The sequence below is a fragment of the Patagioenas fasciata genome, chromosome 17 (genome assembly GCF_037038585.1).
Source record: "Patagioenas fasciata isolate bPatFas1 chromosome 17, bPatFas1.hap1, whole genome shotgun sequence".
NCBI lineage: Eukaryota > Metazoa > Chordata > Aves > Columbiformes > Columbidae > Patagioenas > Patagioenas fasciata.
This window is the reverse complement of record NC_092536.1, coordinates 9,874,066-9,892,701: the sequence shown is the minus strand read 5'-3', so window position 1 is coordinate 9,892,701 and position 18,636 is coordinate 9,874,066. Positions and strand designations below refer to the sequence as shown.

Below are 18,636 nucleotides of genomic sequence, written 5' to 3'. Positions count from 1 at the left end.
CAACCCTGAACCAGGTATTGGTTTAGGTTGTAGGAATAAATCAAACATTCTCACGGTGGCCTTTTAATTATGAAAGTGCTAAAGCACCCAAATTCTACACTTTCCCCAAAATCCATTCGCCAGAGGCAAAATGCACAGGGAGTCTTTACCAGAAACTCACAGCACATGGGATGGGTTAGTTCAGAGAATAGTGGAAGTTTGCATTAAATGCAGGAATGAAGGAGACAAGAACAGAAACAACTTCTTCACAGTCAGGCTGCACCCAGATCTTGAATTTCCTGATTTTACCACACAAAAGCATCAGTGTACTTAATCCACAGAACAAACTTTTTTAGGATTGCTTGTCAATACCCATCTAGCATCGCTCCCAGTTTCTTCGCAACATGTGCTCTGAACTCTGGTGTCGTCTGTAGTTCATTTCCATCTTCACCATGACCATTCACCTCACGCCTGTTTGAAATATGAATAATTATTATCTCTTTCATGGTCAATAACATCTGGAGCTCTTGCCCAAACAGGAGATAAAGGACTCAAAATCCCTGCCCGTTAGTAATCAATTCATACTTGATAGGGAAGATGGCCAAGAAAGATGGAAAATAGCTTAGTAGTAACAGTTCTGTTCCTAAGAGGAAGCTACATATTATTTAGCCATCTCCATCATAGAAACTGGATTTTTTTTTTCACTGAAATAGCCTACAAAAGCAAATATATTATGCAAGGACATCCCTACTCTGCATGAAGTTCCTGTGTATGTTGCCATGATTTGCGCAAAACCTGTCCCAGGAGAGAGGATTTTATTAGGCTGCCTGGCTGGCAGCATTTGAAACTGAGCCTAGAGGAACACCGCAAACTTCTCAACAGGACAGCACCACCTCCACTGCAAGGCTCCAAATTCAGGTGCTTTTCAGCTGATGAGCGCTTGCCTTTGCAACAGCAATGTTTTTTGAATAAGTTTTTCTTATATGTAACTGTACTAATTCCTCCATGGGACACTTGCAGAGTTGGAAGACTTATGACACTTGGAACTAACACTGTGACAGCAGTAGTATGTTTTCAAATTCTATATTTCCCAACTGCTAGAGGGATGACAAATGCATTTTAAAAAACCTACTAGATTTTCCAGATTTAAGCACAACTTTAGAGTATTATGGTTGGCCTAATTCTTAAAACTGAATAGGCTCTTCCAGTAGGAAGTATCACAAGGCATTAACTGTAAGTAGCACAAATATAACATACACTAATATTTTATCAGTGAAACACAAGTCTGCAACCAAAAGCAAAAATACCTTAAGCTTGGCCAAGCAGGCTGTAACCGATCCTTGGTAAAACCACCTGACAAAGGAAGAAGTAAAAGCAAGTTTAAAAGACCTGTGACCCGGACTTCCTCAATTTCCCCTCTGGCACATCGGTTTTATAGCATAAAGATTTTAGAGCACAAAGAACGGCGCCTGAAGGACAACCCAGGCCCCCCTTCGGGGGAAAGTTAAGTGGGGAAAGGGGCACTCCCCCAAGGGCCGGGCTGCAGCACAAACCCTGCCCGGGAAGAGGCTCCGGGCCCGGCTGGAGGCTGCGCATCCTACTCCCTGTGCCCCCCTCGGCTCCCCCGGCTCTGACACCGGCACCACTCCCGGGGCAGCCCCGGAGGGGCCCGGCCCAGGCAGGTAGGCCACGCCGCCGCTGCGGCGGGAAAGCAGAGCCTGGCTGCTCGCCGCCCCTCACCGCCGGCCGGCTCCGCCCGCCCCGCCGCCGCGCAGTCCCAGGCCGCCTCCCGGAACCGCGCGGCCGCCTCGCCGCTGCTGTCTGAGTCCGAGTCCGTGTCCAGGCCCCGGCCGGTTCTGGGCGCCGCCATGTTGAAGGCGCGGCAGCCGCGGTGCATGCTGGGGGCTGTAGTCGGGCGGCCGCGGTGCATGCTGGGGGCTGTAGTGCCGTGCGGAACATTCGGCATTACAGAATGAACATAAAGAATAAAGAATAAACATAAAGAATAAACACGGACTCGGACTCAGGAGTAGCTGCCTGGTCACCCACCTTTTGTAATTAAGGATTTTAGGAGGGGGGTTGTGTATACCATAAATATCAACATTATGTGGTTTAGATCATGAAAAAGTGAATAAATCGAAGTGATTTATTCTCGTGCACACGAGGATGAACTGACAACCAGGGCACGAGGTTTTGCTGACTCTGAGCAATTACTGGGTACACTGAAGAGTGATGTACATATCTCCATTAGAATAGACATACATGTAAATGATATTTCAATTTCCATTATGCATGTGATATACAGCTCTTTGAAAGGTGCTTTCTTAGCTTCGTTAAGGAAAGTATTTCCTTACATCACTTATTGTTGTCCTTCAATATAATTATTGTTGCCAATGGCAGTAAATCTGAATGTCCCATGAATATTCTCCGGCTGACTGTTTTAAATGTCTGTTCTCTTCCTATTAACTTTAGCTGTAAACAAGATTAACATTTTCATTCTCTTCTTGTACATCACCTTCTCCATTCATCCAATCTTATTCATTGCCTGTCTCTGGATCTTTTCCTTTTTGAAAAAGAAAACACTTGCTGTAAGTGTAATGGGGGTACTGCAAATAAGTCACTATAGAAATGCAGAATAATGTAATTCCGTTCTTCTGAGACTTGAAACGTAGATGTTAAAATCATCACCGGGCAGTGAAAATATTCCCTGGCTGTGTTGTCTATGTATTTTTTTTTCAGGTTGCTTTAGTTATCATATGATACCCAAACAACAAAGACTGTTCTGAGCATGATCATAACATCAAAAATCAACCTTTTTTACCTTTTATACTGGAATTCTTTTGACTCCTAGTCATACATGGTGATTAGCCTAAGCCGGTGCAAATTTCAGCAGCTCATCCTTGTTTTATTAAGCATCTGGAGGATATCATTTATACCTTTGGGGCCTTGTTAACTTATTAATCTGATACTCCATTGAGATGCCAAATTTTTGCCTGAGCGGTGAAACTGTGCCAAACTGTGCTGCTTCACTGTCTTGTTGAAAGTGAGACAGCCTTTGTTACAGGAGTTTTCAGAGACAGCAAACACACCGCTCGTGTGGGCAGGACAGCTTCACAACACGTGCCCCAACGCCATAAGCACCATCATTTACAGATACTATCTTCATCTTCACCTCAGCTACAAATTTCCCGCTGCCACACATCAACGTGTAAGGCAATTCCAGCAGGGCTGCTGAGTGACCGCTTTGACGCGGGTTCTGCCAAGCCTACATGCTGCGGAAAGCAGCCCGAGGGCTCTGGACAGCTGTGGTTTCACACCGCTGAACACTTCCCGGCTGGCGCATTCCAACCTTCACACTAGAGCTGTGTAGTCTCAGGCCACCTCAGTCAGCAGGGGCCTCAGACAATATCCTTGGGCTCTTTCTGGTGGGCTTCCGTGGCACTAACCTGCCTCCGCTTGTTACCTCAGCTACTCCTTTCTAAGGCTCACTTTTAGTGGCAGATCTTGGTTTTGAATTCACCCGTTCTCCACTGTGTCAAACAAGGAATTTTGCAGAGTCTCCTGTCTCAGTGCCCTCAGAACAGGGTCAAAACCCTTCAGAGGTGCCTTCTTGGTCATCTCTCTCAGCTCTGACCCGCTTCTTCTCTCTCCTTTTTGGCCATCTCTGTGTCCATAGTTTCTCACAGCTGTGTAAATACCTCCGTTCCCATTCTGGAGGTGCTCCTCTGGTCAGATCCTAGTGCTCTGAACGCACATTTGATCAATCTCTTTCCCTCAAAGCTGCCGCCTTCCTTCCCTGCTTGGGCCGAGCCTTTGCTGCAGTTGACAAGATGTAGTTTTTGCTTTTTCGAGAGGCAGGCGTTGGCACTCGGCCCCCCCAACACCTCACCATGAGCAGGCAGCGAAACCGCAACAGAAACTGCGCTACAAATCCCAGGGAGCGCGCAGTCGGGGTTGCGGTGCGGGTGACTGAACCGGGGCCGAACGCACCGCCAGCCCGGGCGGGTCGCACCGAACCAGTTCCGTCGCTGCGGTAACAACCGGCCGGGGGTTCTGGTTCGGGGGCGCGGCGGCAGGTTGGGCAGCGCCCGGGGAGCCCCGCCGCCGCCACAGGGCTCCCGTTTCCAAGGAGCCGCCCCGCGGGGCAGCCCCGGGCGCGGGGGAGCGCCGAGCGGGCGGAACGCGGCCCCGCGGCCCGGCGCGGCGGCGGGAGGCCGGTCCCTTCCGCCAGCACCGCGCTTCCGGGCGGTCAGGTGACGGCGGCCGCTGCCAGGGGAGCGGCTCGGGGAGGCTGCGGGGGAGCGGCGAGACCCGCCAGACCCGCCGGTGAGCCCAGTGCGGCGGATCCCGGCTGGTGCCGGAGCGGGGGAGCCCAAGGCGGCGGGTTTGGGGAGCGAAAGGGGCGGCCGGGGCCGCGGGAAGGCCGGAGTCGCCCGCGCCCGTGTGAAGCCGGAGAGGCGGGGGCGGGCGGGGCGGGGGAGCCGCGGGAGCACTAGCCTCGGCCCCAGGGCCCCGGTGGGCCCGGCGGGTGCCCCCTCGCTGCCGGAGCTCCGGTGCCCCGCCGGGGTTCTCCCCGAACCCCCGTGTTCAGCGGTGCCTGGGGCCCGGACCCTCCGCGGGGCAGCGCCGGGCCCGCCCCAGAGCAGGTCGGGCTCTGGGTCCGGTCGCAGAGCGTTAGCAAAGCGTTAGCTGCTGCTATGGGCCTTTTTCCCCCCCTTTTTTCCTCTTGGGAATAGCTTATTACTTCTTAAACCACATCGTAGCTATTTCATTTTATTTTTACACTTCAGTGCTACCCCGGTTAGCCCACTGAAAGGGCATTTCCAAACCAGGAAAACGCTCAGGCACTATTACGGTATTACAGTATTACCCAACTGGTTCTATCAGTTTTCTTTTTTTTTTTTCCCCTTTGGACTTTATGAGGTAAGAGGATAAAATCTTTGTCTAAAGATTTGTGCAACATTTTCTTAGAGCCTATATTATACTTTTATGGAATCGTTAAAAATAATAATTACTTTAATCACTGAGTATTTAATAGTTTGTAACAACATCTTGCATCTGTGAGCATCTGGAATCCTCAGAGTTGCCGAAACAGCCTTTCAGCAGAGCTCTTACGCTGGAAGCAGCCACTGTGACACAGGCAGACTTGCAGAATCCCAATTAATGAAATTAGGCCAAGCGAGGGCACGTTGGGCTGTGCAATCAGCGGCGGATTTTGCAAGGCCGAGTGGTCAGGCGGACTCGTTTGTTCGGACCACTTCATGGTCCTACCAAAAAGCAGGTACAGGGCGCTGAACAGGTTACAGGAAGTGAAAAGATGAACCTGGAAAATGTTTCTGAGGTGTTAAAATGTAACATGTTTTCAGGACAGCATGGAGTAAAAAGGTAGTGAGATAAATACGTAGTTAATGATTAACAACAGGACTTCAGCCAAGCTAAAAATATCAAAAAATGACTGTCATTAAGTAAATGTACTTTTTTCTAAGCACTGTCAACAATTATCAGCTGAGGTTATCTGTTAGTTTTACTTCAAGTCCAGGCAATTGTAATAGGTTAAGAATCAGATTTTTGCTAAACATGTGAATGGGTGTATTGATATAAACTCTGAGTAATATTTTTAGATTTAGATAAAATTTCTAATGTTTATAAATTTGTCATTTTTGTCTGAAAATGACATTGTCACTGTAGTGATAAGAAAAATAACCTGGCAAGTTTTCATTTTGATGTAAACAGCAAGAAGTTCAGAAATTAAGTTAGAACTTCTTTCAGAAGCAAACTAGATTTGGATTGTTTCAATTTCAGTAATGCTATATAATATAAAATTCATTAGGAAAGAAATATGGTAGAGTGTTTTTTCTAGTGGAATTTTACATCCAGCAATGCTCTTCTTTTTATTTCCTTGTTAGATATCTTAAAGAATAATAAACTTTGGGTTCTGTTAATAAACTAGCCAGAGTTCTATATCCTCACCAGAAATTTTTTTCATTGCTCATGAAAGAAGATTAAGAAATAAATACTTCAAACATGCTAAGGTTGTAGTGTTGTGAACGTGTGTTCTACAACTGTTCCATACAGGTGACATTAGTTTCTAATGTATATTCCCTCTCTGTCTTTCTCGGGTTGAATTATTACTGACATACTATGTTTCTAATGGATTTTTTTGGTATGGTTTAACTTATGGTGGAAAGTCTCCCAGTCTGCCATGAAGTGTTTTTCTTGTATTTTTAGAATCAGGTCTTTGGCAAATGCAGTTGGTTTTCATTTGCTGAGTTCAGAAACGTCATGTTTTACAGTGGCCATTTGGCTCGCTTTTTCCTGCTGTGCAGTTTCTCCCACTAGATTTACAGATTTAGTTTCTAAAGTACTTGAGTAAAATGTCTTTCTTATTGCCTGTTAGTGAGATTTGTACACAGTACATAGACCTTACCAGTTTCCTGCTGCTCTTTCACGGGCCTCCCATGCTCTCAGTTGTCATGAAACTTTCAGGTCCTGGTGTGCTCTCCAAGGTCTGGTTTCACCAGCTCTTTCAGCCATCCTGATTCTGTCCGCAGCCCGGTGGGATTTGTGCTGGGTCCCTACACATGTATCTTCGCTTTCATGTCTTCTTCATGCTCCACCAAACTTTTTTTTTAATTTAGGCAGACTATGGGTTCTTTGTTTCTTAACCATTCGTCTGCTGCCACTCTTGATTCCTCAATGTAGTAAATGTCAGTGATTCGATCAGTTTCAGAACAACCTGTTGGGATATCACAAGGGTCATGAGTTAGATAATAAACAGCTAATATAGAGGACTTGGAAGGAATAAAGATACTGTTTTCCTCTAAATATCTAGATAGCAAAGAAACAAGCTAGAAAAAAAGAAATCTTTGAATGCTTGCAGTTAGATCACAGCTGACTTTTATATCCTTTCACTTGTTTTGTTTGCTACTCGTCATGTTTCTAGGGTTGATCTGGAGACCTGATCCAAAGGACAAGGGTTTAGCAAATCTGAGTGACATCTCTAAATTCTGTTTACTTAACCCCAAAAGTCACATTATATCCCAGTGTACTCACAGCCTTCCTTCTGAACTCTAAATCAAAATGAAAATGGGGTTGGTTTGCACTCTTGTGTTGGTTAGGTTTTTTTGTAGTCTGTGGTTTGCTTGTGGTTTGTTTTTTTTATCCCCCTAAAACGTTTTGTCTCAAGAGTTTAAGTAGTTCAAGTGACATTTCAACCATTTTCAGCTTGTTCTACACTCAGAACAAGTTGAATTTGCAGTTGAACTTCTGCTTTAGGATTCAGACTCTGCTGACAAGTGGCACAATATATGATTATCAAATATAAGTTTAGTCACTGGATGCTGTTTCACATTTGCTTCTTTACACATGTGCAGTGTGACTTGCAGATGAACAGACCCCAACAGCGCTTGTTACAGACCTGGTTATGTTAAACAGTATTCCACCGACAAGAGCAAATGTTTGAGAAGCCTTTTCAGAATTCGATTGATTGTTTTTATTGTTGTAGTTTGATATATTTTTGGTATTTTCAATTGGTTATATCCTAATGGGTCATCAGGCATAATCAGCCTATGGAGAAATAATGAGGACAGGATCCCAGCACAGACTAAGGAATGACCTCCTTCTAGGAGAGGAGATTCAGTGCCTGTGGCATTATATAATTTTTGATCTTCTGTCTCAGCTATCTTTATTCCATTATATTACTGATATTCCTATGGATGTCTCTATCATCGTTCTTCATAACTTAATGGTTTATTTGGTTTTCATAGTTACTAAAAACTAAGGGTTTTTAAAGTAGGTGTTTGTGAAGATGTTTCCACATTGGTTTTAGGGACACTGAAATTCATTTGTTTGTCTTTTCTACATGTTTTCCTTGGGTTATATGCCCGGCTATAAGAGCCAGACATTTCTTGTGCCCATTCCATAAAATGCTAGAGTTTTTTACAATGTGTTGAACTCTTTAGTTTAAGGAGGTTTTCTTGGTGTTGATATTGATCTCCAGCAAATATATGTAGGTCCAAGTTGGTAAGTTTTCAAGTTTTAAACTGCTGAGCAAGATAGGCTGAAGATTCTGGTAGTAAGGATGTGTGAAAAATCCAAGCGTATAGTTTGTGGGCTGGCAGCATTTCCATCTGCCTTGAACTAACACGAACTTTAATGTTGTACAATGAACTGTGCCACTGCTGAATGTAAATGAAGTCACGGTGTGAAATGCTGCGAGTCAGCAGTGCTGAGCTCAGTGTATGTTAGAGTGCAGCATCTGTGAATACAAAGCTGCCCTTCTGGGACACTGTGCAAAATGATGTAACCGAGTGAAAAAGCTCTGCAAAAATATATTTCGCTTGCTGTAACTGAGTGTCTTCATTGCAATACCTTCATGAGGCTGGAGTACAGTACTTCTTGACCGTGTAGTGGGATTGTATTATACGAAAAAAGCTGTTGACAGTAACAGCTAGAGATCCTGAGTTTTATTTTGCTGCTCTGCCCCTGTGCTTCAGCACTGCTACAAAGGGGGGACACTAAGGAAAGCCTTTGGTGCTTGTGGGGTAAGTTTGCAAGGAAATTTGCTTCTGAAAAATTCACGTTGTCCTTTTAAAATGCTTTACTGTTTGTACACTTGCAAAAAGTTCAGATCACCTGTTTCTTTCTCACAACCTTATGTAAGTATTTATATCCCTGCAGCAGCAACATGTCAGAGTTTCATGAAAAGCACAGTGGAATATTTTAAACATTTTTGGTTTGGTGAATTGATTTCTGTAACTGCTGAAGATCTCTTAATTCTCAGATTAAAAACCTTGTGCTGGTAGAAGTGTTTGTTTCTCAAGATGCAAATGCCTTGCACAAAGTTTAGATATTGTGGAATTTGCATATCAAGGAATTAGACTGTAGAGGCTGTTATTACAGAAATAAATTAAATGGTGCTCTTTGATAAATATGATGATGTTATGAGAGGTGAAAGCAGTTAAGTAAAATTGAAGCACGTTCAAGTAAAATTTGTAGTATTTCTGCATTATTACCAGATTAGAAATGTTTGATAGCCACATCAGCACACTGCTGCGAGAGCAGCAATAGACTGCTGATGACACAAATCAAGTAGTAACCCACTTTTGTTTGCTGTTATGATCATTAATATTCCAAACTAATGAACATTGAATCTAAAACTATGCATTAAATCAGTCTGTGCAAACTATGAGTTGCTTCATGATTAAATCCTGTTTCAGACTGCACTCACAGTTATAACTTACACTGCAGTTTTGGAACAGCATGTATGACTAGGTGAGCTCATTCCTCTTATAGCACGTCATTTATTAGAAAGTATGATGAGTTTGGTTTGCCTATGGATCTCAGTTGCTTATCAGTTACTTTAAAGTACAGATCACATATCAGCCAGGTCATACTACAGGAGTTTAAAGTAGCTTAGTCTCTAAAAAAAGATCCCTCTTGGCTACATTAAACTAAAACCATCAACAATAGGATTCAAGTGCTTCTTACATAAATCACTACCAGTTTGGAACAGGACAAGAATGCAGTGTTATAATGCCAATAAGTTGTGGGGTTTTTTTTCCTTCCCTTTCTCACTGCTAGGATTCCAAGAGGAAGATCTCTGTGACCTTGTGTCTGGGTAACTCTTGAGGATGGCGAGCAAAGGACCCACGACTTCTGCATCAACAAAGAACTCCAGTACTGGAGGGACCAGTGGCAGCAGTAGCAGTAACGGTGCTGGGGACAATACTAATCAGGACAACACTTTTGAATGTAACATCTGTTTAGACACTGCCAAGGATGCAGTTATCAGCTTGTGTGGGCATCTCTTTTGGTAAGTGCTCGAGCCCCCGCAGATAAACCAGACCACTGTCTCTCTGATCTCATAAAAGCTTATGATTTTTATAGTTCTAAATGTCAAATAAAACGTCGTGTATACAATGAATAAGAACCATGGTTTAGGAGCAGTTTGCTTTTATTCCTTGACTGTTTTTCTTTGCTCATGTTCCAGGGAGTGGGTTTCTTGGTCATAAACTCCTCTACTCTTGGATTATTTTGTAAAAGCAAACAAACAAGCAGCCCCACATGGACAGATTGGTGTCCATTGATATTGCTTGGTTACGTATGCTGGTTTATTCGTACTGTCTGGTCTAGCACAGGTATCTTGTTCAGACTTAAGTTCCTGTCTAACCTGTGCATACCTAAACCTGCATCTGAAACTAGGTTCTGGAGGCCAAATTGTAGTTTTCATACTTCCTACAAGCTTGTTCTTTTTTCCGTTGAAACCATAAAAAAAAAAAGATAACAAGCTTTTACATGTGGGCTGTTTCTCTTTTGCCATGGTATTGCAGTTGTAATAGTAACTTTTCAGTTCCTTGATCTGACTTGGGAATGTATCGCACAAATACAATAACCGTGCAGCATTTCGTGTTTGGGTGACTTGGTCTAGAATACACTCATTCTTGAATGTTAAGAAGTTATTAAGGATTCACATGGCCAAGTGTGCTGGGCTTTTTTTTGTTTATTTTCCATGGTAGGCTAGATTATGCTCTTTAATAAAAAGAGGCCTAAAAGAGCATTTCTTTTCTGTGTAAATGTATGCAGCATCTGAAAATCCAGGTTTTTTTCTAGGTGGAGATGGAAAATCTCTTGCTGATGGCATGTTAAGATAAAATTAGATGAAACTATTGCACAAAAGGATTTTGAAGAATGGAACCTTAAAAAGTAGCACATATCTTTTCTGTTAATGTTGTCAAGACCACTTTGAAAGCAGATGGCAATTTAGCAGTTCTGTATGGTAGCTTGCTTGTCTTTGACCTGTTTTAAGTTGCCATATTAATTTACTCTTAAGACTAGTTCAGTATAATGGGAATTTCTCTGCCCTGAGCAACTGGTTCTGATCTCAAAAGATGGCCCTGCGCTGAGCGTCAGGTTGGACTAGAGGCCACCTGAGGTACTGCTCAGCTTTGAATTGTTCCATGATTCTGTGAATGTGGCCGATATTTTAGCTAAATGTCCTGTGTGTGGCTTCTTTTAAGATGCTGAAGCCTCACTACTGACATCTTCCTTATGTGCATCTTAGCTCAGGGGTATCTTTGCATGGTATCAGAAGAAAAAAATCCGTACAGTAAACCTGAAGATTAGTTAAACCTCTGTATGGGCCTTTGGTGTGGATGAGGACCCAGAACTCAGAAGTGATATGCAGAGAATCACAGTAGCAACTTAGATTGCGTAACCTGAGAAGACCAGTGGAGATTTGTCTTGCACTGTGCTTTCAAAAATATTTTAATGGGAGCTTATGGAACTGGCTGAGCCGGATTCCAGGATTCTGTTGACTCCAAGCTGTGCTATCCATGGTACACTTTGTATATTTGTTGGATTGAGTTGTCAGTAACTAATTCTATTTTCCCCTCTTTTTCTGCTCTGTAAACAAATTGTCCTGGGAATGCTCACAGTTGGCCTTGTTTACACCAGGTAAGACAGGTTTCCTTTTACTTTGTCTTTCATCAGCTTCTATTACTCAATAAAGCCCTTGGTTCTCTGGGGTATCCCCCTCCTTTCGAATGCGCTCCTTTCTCTCCAGGGCAATCACAACCCGCTCATGCAACTTCATGTGCAACACCTTGCAATCTGCTCTTTCAGCAAAAGGAAAACTTAGATTCTGTTCCACTTGCCTCCTTCTTTTTAGTTCCTTAAACACTGAGTATTCCTAGGTTTGGTAGAAGAATTACTGTAGGCTGTTCACAGGGGCTTAAGTGCTGAGTGTACATCTCTTTGCATATGTGGTATTTTACATTCTGGTATCGTTATAGAAGAGATAGGTGAAAGAAGGGTATCTACACTAGCCCTTGGCCTGTGCAGGGGTCTTGGTACTGTTTATTTCTTCACATTTTACTCCAGTGCAGTTCTGAAAGCGTATACATGGGCGAGTGGGTTGTACCGGAACAACAGGCAAAATGCCGACTCTGCTTTGGAGAATACTCAGCACTTATTAAAATGTTTTGCTCCGTGGCTTTCTGAGAAATTGCTAAAGTCTCTCTGCCTGGCTCCAAATGAGGTTTGCATGGTGGTGTTTTCATGGTCTTTTACTAGTTTTCTTATAATTTCCTTTCTTTTAGTGGCTAGAAACCAGGCCAAACAGACAAGTGTGTCCTGTATGCAAAGCAGGAATCAGTCGAGATAAAGTTATTCCTCTGTATGGAAGAGGTAGCACTGGGCAACAGGACCCCAGGTAAGAAACCTAAATACAAGTATTTTTCTGTGAAAACTAAAGATGAAACTTTAGTTTAAGGTCTTAAGATCAAAGTGCTGGATTCACAACTTGAAATACTTTGTCAAAAGACAGAACTGATGTTTTTGCTGAATATTTCTGGCTTTGTCAGTGCCCGGGTTTGCACACCTTATTTCTTGTTCAGCTGGCAATGTATTTCAATTTGAATTGGGTGTTAATTACCGGTTACAAGTGGCAGGTTGCAATGAATGTTATCTGACTGGAGAAGCTTATATAAAATGTTCATGTCTTCAGTTTCTAGCTGTTTTAATGGGACTTAGTTACTCAAAAGTACAGTATCTTAATTCAGCAATATGATGCCAAAGGCTCATAAGCTGGGTGGTCTGCTCGCTCACACAGAACCTCTGCTGCAGCATGGCCCTGTGAGAGTGTGCTCTGTGTTGGTTCTGTCACATTAGCTGGGCTATTGCAGATACTATTGGGATGTATCCTTGCACTGGAGCTAATTTCACAACTTCCTGCAGAGAGAAGACTCCGCCACGACCCCAAGGGCAGAGACCTGAACCAGAGAACAGAGGGGTAAGTGAAAAAAACAAGCTCGAGCAGATTCATTGTTTTTATCAATGGTGGTATTTTTCATCCTGGAGGACATAATGTGTGGATGAGATCCTGTGTGAGGACCCTATTTCTTGTTCATCCCCAGTAGGTTATTCATGAATAACTGACAGTTGCGGTGTGGCAGAAAACTCCATTCCTAGAGTACTCTTTAGCATCCCAGAGAATGGGCTAACTTGAGTCGTGCCTCATGAAAACAGCCCTGGAAATGCTCTTCATACTTGGTTGTTCTCCATAGATAAATACAGGCAACAATTTGCTTTGAAATTTCTTTGTGGAAGTCTGTTTCCATCAAAGTGTACCTGTCATGGAAATAAACAATCCATGTGTGAACTTTTTGTCAGTGACACCAGTCAGACCACAGTGTTCTTTAGCATGGTGGCAGCGAGCATGACCTGATGAAACAATTGCACATTTCCATGTAACTCAGCTGAGGGTCCTCAGAGAGCATTTGTATACTTCACGCTTCAGGCAACCAACTCTGCTGGGTGTGATTAAGGAACATTTCTCTATTGAATGTATTGGGAGCTCAGTTGTTCTCTCTCGCTGGGGAGTTGCCGCCTTATTAAATCAGCTGCTATGCCTTGTTTGAACCTTTTGGCTGGTGCTGCTGTCAGTCAGAGGAATCTGCTACGAAGATGCAGCAGTAGTGACGCTGACGCCGCTCCCTGCGGATGCAGGATGTGCGGTGCAGAGTGCTTTGCTGGCCCCGATAGCTAATGGCAAAATGCTTGAGGAGAGTCACGGTCAAAAGACTAACTCCTCAAATCAAGGATCAACCCAGAAATGTCTGGCTTTTGTTATCGAAGTGAAATCATCTTTGTCCTCCCACTGTTTGGAGGTGACAGACCAGAGCGTTTTTCAGAATTGGTGTCACTGTTTTCATTCTGAGAGGGCAGGTTGCTGGATTACGGAATGTGGTGACTGTGAGCTCTCCACAGTTTTTAAACATGATGCAATACATAGATCCTTATGCAGTTGGTTCTCAAGGAGTACACTGCTTTTATAGAGTAGGATTCATCTAGATTCAGAAGACTGACCCTTTAACTTGATGTGGTGGTTTAGTGTGGATCCCACAGGGGTCAATGTTGTTGCATTCCTGCCCAGATGACTTTACCACCTTAATTAGAGTCACCCCCGGTAATTTTTTTGATACTGTTCTTCTCTCTAATGCTCTGTGCATCCCGCTGGCACTTCATCACTTTACCGAATATTTAAATGATGCACGTGTATCATAAAAATCTATGCAGATAATTTTCTTACAATGCCTTTCTTATATGGCTAATAGCTATTAATACAGAATTATAAGTACATTGTTAAGACACTCTAAATAGAATTGGTAATGTTGATTTTGATATATTGCCAGATATATACTATTTTAAGTTGAGAAATGTTACAAAACCACTTTTTTGTTAATTTGTGGCCTTCAAGCAAGAACTGCAGTTCTCAGTTTTCATTTTTCAAACTTTTGGGTTGCTCTGGCAAGTTTGCTGCTGTGTGAAATATTTTAAAAGCAGGAGAAGTAAGGAGGTCTCAACAATAGTGTGGCAGAGGAAGTTGCCAGACAGCATGATACTCTTTCAGCTGTAGGGAAGCCAGTGAGAGGGAATGCCTGTACTTCTACAAAATATTCTGAAATAGACTTTAAATGATTGGTACCTTTTTTCTCTTCTGTTGCTTTGCTCCCTGCAGGGATTCCAGGGCTTTGGGTTTGGCGATGGTGGCTTCCAGATGTCATTTGGAATTGGGGCGTTTCCCTTTGGTATATTTGCAACAGCATTCAACATAAACGACGGGCGACCTCCTCCAGGTACCACAAGTCCTGTCTTCTCTGAGAGTCCTGCCACAAACAGATGTTCTACAAACTCCCTTGTAACTTTTAAACAAATAGCCTGCTAAATGGCAAAACTTTCTGAACAGTACAGTAAACCAGTGTTGTACATAGGAACAGAAAGTGAGGGAAAACAACCGGTAGGGAACACAGTGTATGGGTCACACATTTTGTACAAGTGCTTTTATAAGAAGCAAGTTTGTCACTGTGATATGATTTGCTGAGGGTGCCCCTGAGAAGATAGCAGAACTGGAGAGGGACAGTGGCACTGGCGACTTTAATTCAAATGTCTCCTCTGGTACTCCAGTGGACAAAAAATTAACTTGCCTATTACCTCTACTTCAGTGTCTGCTGAAAATTTGTGTGGAGGAGTGACTGAGCTAAGGAGTATGTAAATATATGCTGTTGCAACAGCCATAATTTGACCAACTCCTTTATCTGCTTTTCATCTGTGGATTCAGCACAGCAGTTCCAGAAAGGCACATTTTGAGCTTTAGAGCTCTAGTGCTTTTCGCTAGTTCTTTCAGTCAAGGCTACACAAGCAGCTTTGGCCATTTTACCATTTCCTTATTCAGGGATGTTTCACCTGGATGGGGAGGAGCGCTCGGGCAAAGGTGGTGAAGCGTCTTAGGATGGAAACAGTGAACTCAGCAGGCGACAGTGACCTAAGCAGTGAACTTTGCTCAGCACTGTCCCCAGAGTCCTTGGGGCAGACTTGAGTGTGCTCCAGCACCTGGAGCTATTAGTCATGAGCAGGTTTACCGTGAGTCCTGCTGCAGGGAGCTGGTGCTTGTCTTCCTGCTGACCTCCCAGTGTGGCTGGCCAGGCTGAGGGTATGAAATAGCAACGGTGTCTCACCAAGTAGGTTCGTTGCATCTCTTTCAATTTATGAAGGTACTATGTTCAGAATAGGCACAATGCTGGAGAAGAGGAAGGAGCTGAACTGTCATGTTTTGGGGTTTATTTTTTTATTTATTTCTTTTAACTTCCTGTTTTCCAGCTGCTCCAGGGACTCCTCAATATGTGGATGAGCAGTTCCTATCCCGCCTCTTCCTGTTTGTGGCTCTGGTGATAATGTTCTGGCTGTTGATTGCATAAATCTTTTCCATTATTCTGTATATTCATGGCCAGCAAGGCCACAGAAACAGTTACAAACTGCATCCCTATCCCATTTTAAGCCTCTTGGTGTCTGGTTCCGTAGCTAACTATGGGCTTCAGGAATTGGTGGTACCACAGCACAATGAGGAATCTTGCATTTTGCACCAGAGTTGGAAATTAAACATTGGTTAAAAAGCGTGTTTCAGCTCAGCTGTCTCGTACAGCAGGTTCCTGCCACAAAGCATGAGCCTGCCTCTGAGCTCTGCTCCTAAAAGGAGCGCTGCTTCAAAATCCTGTGCCAATCGGTGTTACTGGGTTTATGTGCAAGACAGTTGCCCCAAGATAGACTGGGCAGGTAAGGAAACTTCTGCGGTGTGATCAGTATCTCGTGCTCGGCAACCATGACGGACCTGCAAGAGCTGCAGATGTTATTTAACGTCTTCACATCGACATCCAGCCTTCTTCAGGAGATCGTCTGCAGCACTGTGGAGACTCTTCGGGCACAGCACGTGATGCAAATGGAACCAGGTTTGGAGGCTGGTTTCTTTTCCTGCTGTTATTTGCCAGCATGATGGAAAACCCCTCCTGAAGCGGCTCTCGTGGCTGTTAGAAGAACGGATACAAATTTATGCTGCAGTTTTTTAGAGCCTGAATTTGCTGGAGCCAGACACTGGAAGAGTCTCCCGTTGTGGAGCCAGGTGGGGTTGCCGAACAGTCAGACGCAGCTGTCTGCCTCACCCAGCCCTGTTCCTCACTGACAAAACAGTGTTGTCTTCTGTGGTTCTGCGCAGCAGCCTGGGGCTGCACTCTTGGATAATCCCCTCACAACCTTGTCGCTGCGTTTACTCTTCCCAAGGCTTTGAGACTTTCTGTGCAAGGTCATGTACTCCAAATAAAATCCTATTACAGATCTGAGATCAGCTTGTTTGGGGAGAGGAAAAAAGGCATCTTTACGTGAGTTTTGAGGTTAAACTTGTCATACTGTAAAATTATACAGGAGGAAAAATGAGATCCTGCCATGGCTGGCACACGTCACACGTTTGGAACGTTTGGAAGAGCTGCTCTCTCCAGGTGCATCCGGCTACTCCGTAGAACGGAGCAGAATGGCCATAGTGCAAGAGCCTCTGCGGTATCTACCAAAGATATTAATTTGAAGTGCTGGAGGAGACCACAACCATTTATGTGCTGAGGGGAAAATATTTCAGAAGGTGAGCACTCTGTAGCTGTTTTGGAATCCTGTTGGGTATACAGCTTTAAAGAGTACTCCTGATGTGTTTGTGTAGATTCCTTCAGAACAGCAGATACAAGAGATTCCCTAGCAAGGTGAACAGGTTTCATATTTCTCTGACTAGGTAATTCCATTTTTGTTTCTCTTATTGTTTTTAGATTATTTTGATTCAGATCGCTGATAGTCATAATGATTTCCTGCAAGATGAATATTGTGACTTCCTTGGCAATAGACAGACAATTGACAAAATAAATCAACTCATAGAAACTTTGTTTCAATAGCTGGGGTTTTTCTGTTGTATGGATGAGGTTCCTGGGCAGGACACCTTAATTAGTTGTAATTATACATCTTTTATGTAACTATAAACTGTTCACTTTTAGTATCAAGACAGAGGATGACTGAAATTTAACTTGCCTACCTCCAAAATTCCATCTGGCAAGTAGAATGTTGCAAAGCTTCTGCAGTGTTTTGCCACATCTGGTCAAATTATAACTGACTCGATGATAATCTGGCAGAATATATTGCTCACCTACAAATTGCTGAAGTGGTGCTTCAACTTTTGCTGTGTGGCACTTTTGAGAAGTTTAACTCCTGTTTATGGTTCTTCTCAAGTGCATAACTTGGTGACTCGGACCCTCTGTAGGAGAAAGGCTGTTTATTGCATTCTGCTGAGGGGGCTGCAGTACAATGTTGCAGCTTTGACTTCCTTTCGTGAGCAGGCAGCACCACCTGCTGATGAGAAGGGAAAGTTCATGTGATGCTAAAAGGGATGGTTTTCCTTCTCCTGTGTGTATTGATAATCTCGATGCTAAGAGCAGAGGTCACCCAGAGAGGGGCAGAGTATCCCTTCAAAACCTTTTTCCGATAAAGAGGAGAGAAAAGTCACTGTAATAGGTTCAAGAGGTATTGAAACTGATTAACATTTATGTTATAGAATACAGAATTCTAATAGCTTGGGTTTTTGTTTTCCATCTATTGGTGAGAGACATAATGGATTTAGACAAAGGTGGCTGCAGAAACATGACAGAGAGCCCTTATTTTCTGGCAATCCAAGAATGAAATAGTCTAAAAGTGTTAACGCTTCTGTTCCTACCCTTTTCTCGGTGTGCTTTTTGTATCGTACCACTTCCCTCCTTGTACTCAGATTGCACACAGCCCATAATGGCTTGTTTAGTGCATTACCGTTACCGTTCACTAATTTTCACTGTTGTGAAAGTGATTTAGAATTAAAAAAATGGTTTTACATTGACCGCAGTGCGCCGCCATTGCTTTGTGCTCCGCGGACGGGCTCAGGTGAGGCGCCGGCCGGAGCCCTACCTGTGGGACGGGGAGCGGAGGAGCCCGGTGCTGCTCCGTGCCTTGGGAAGCGGGAGGAGCGGGGGCTCACTTCGCCCTCATTGGGGCTCCGGGGCCGTTCCGGAGCTGCAGCGGGACCGGGGAGGCCGCGCGTAGCGGCCGGTGTGGCGGGCACAGGCCCGAGGCCCAGGCAGGGGAGCGAGAGCTCCCGCCGCCCGCCACGGCACGTGTGGGAGGGGCCGGGGGCGTGGCCGCGCTCTCATTGGTCGTTGCCGCGGAAGGGACGGGACGGTCACGGCGGAGTAACGCGGCGATTGGCCTGTGGCCGCGAGGGGGGCGGAGTGCCGATTGGCCTGCGGCGAGGAAAAGGGCGGGGCG

At 44.2% G+C, this 18,636-nt stretch overlaps 2 protein-coding genes and 1 long non-coding RNA gene across 20 annotated transcripts in view; 1 reads left to right on the top strand and 2 right to left on the bottom strand.

Annotated features, from left to right (window-relative positions):
• Nucleotides 1-2,849, bottom strand: part of C17H12orf43 (chromosome 17 C12orf43 homolog) — a 28,376-nt gene extending 25,527 nt beyond the window's left edge. For 12 of the 15 annotated variants that reach the window (XR_011741714.1, XR_011741706.1, XR_011741705.1 and 9 more), the window contains exons 1-3: nucleotides 1,720-1,927; nucleotides 1,287-1,332; nucleotides 352-450 (exon numbers count right to left, since the gene is read on the bottom strand). Coding sequence is in view for 2 of the 15 variants with exons in the window: in XM_071816087.1 (XP_071672188.1) it covers nucleotides 352-450; nucleotides 1,287-1,332; nucleotides 1,720-1,909 (335 nt within the window). In the remaining 13 variants the exon portion in view is untranslated. Of the gene's footprint in view, nucleotides 1-351; nucleotides 451-1,286; nucleotides 1,333-1,532; nucleotides 1,695-1,719; nucleotides 1,937-2,800 lie in introns of those variants that run through there. The other 3 variants (XR_011741712.1, XR_011741716.1, XR_011741711.1) reach the window with 3 other exon arrangements.
• Nucleotides 1,562-18,211, top strand: RNF185 (ring finger protein 185). Of its 3 annotated transcripts, none has more exons than XM_071816090.1 (7): nucleotides 1,562-1,661; nucleotides 9,562-9,793; nucleotides 11,415-11,433; nucleotides 12,078-12,190; nucleotides 12,715-12,769; nucleotides 14,498-14,615; nucleotides 15,637-18,211. In XM_071816090.1, the coding sequence occupies exons 2-7, from the start codon at nucleotides 9,612-9,614 to the stop codon at nucleotides 15,732-15,734; spliced, it is 585 nt and encodes a 194-aa protein (XP_071672191.1). In that variant the 5' UTR covers nucleotides 1,562-1,661; nucleotides 9,562-9,611; the 3' UTR covers nucleotides 15,735-18,211. The 3 variants fall into 3 exon arrangements, with proteins under 3 accessions (XP_071672191.1, XP_065707813.1, XP_071672192.1); XM_065851741.2 differs by lacking the exon at nucleotides 1,562-1,661 and adding an exon at nucleotides 4,169-4,305; XM_071816091.1 differs by lacking the exon at nucleotides 1,562-1,661 and adding an exon at nucleotides 4,727-4,902.
• Nucleotides 4,737-18,486, bottom strand: LOC139829281 (uncharacterized). 2 transcript variants are annotated; one of them, XR_011741718.1, is made up of 3 exons: nucleotides 18,280-18,486; nucleotides 6,407-6,715; nucleotides 4,737-5,302 (listed from the first exon to the last, which is right to left on the bottom strand). It is a non-coding gene; the product is annotated as an uncharacterized lncRNA (long non-coding RNA). The 2 variants fall into 2 exon arrangements; XR_011741717.1 differs by lacking the exon at nucleotides 18,280-18,486 and adding an exon at nucleotides 14,465-14,544.
• Nucleotides 18,487-18,636: the final 150 nt, after the last annotated feature.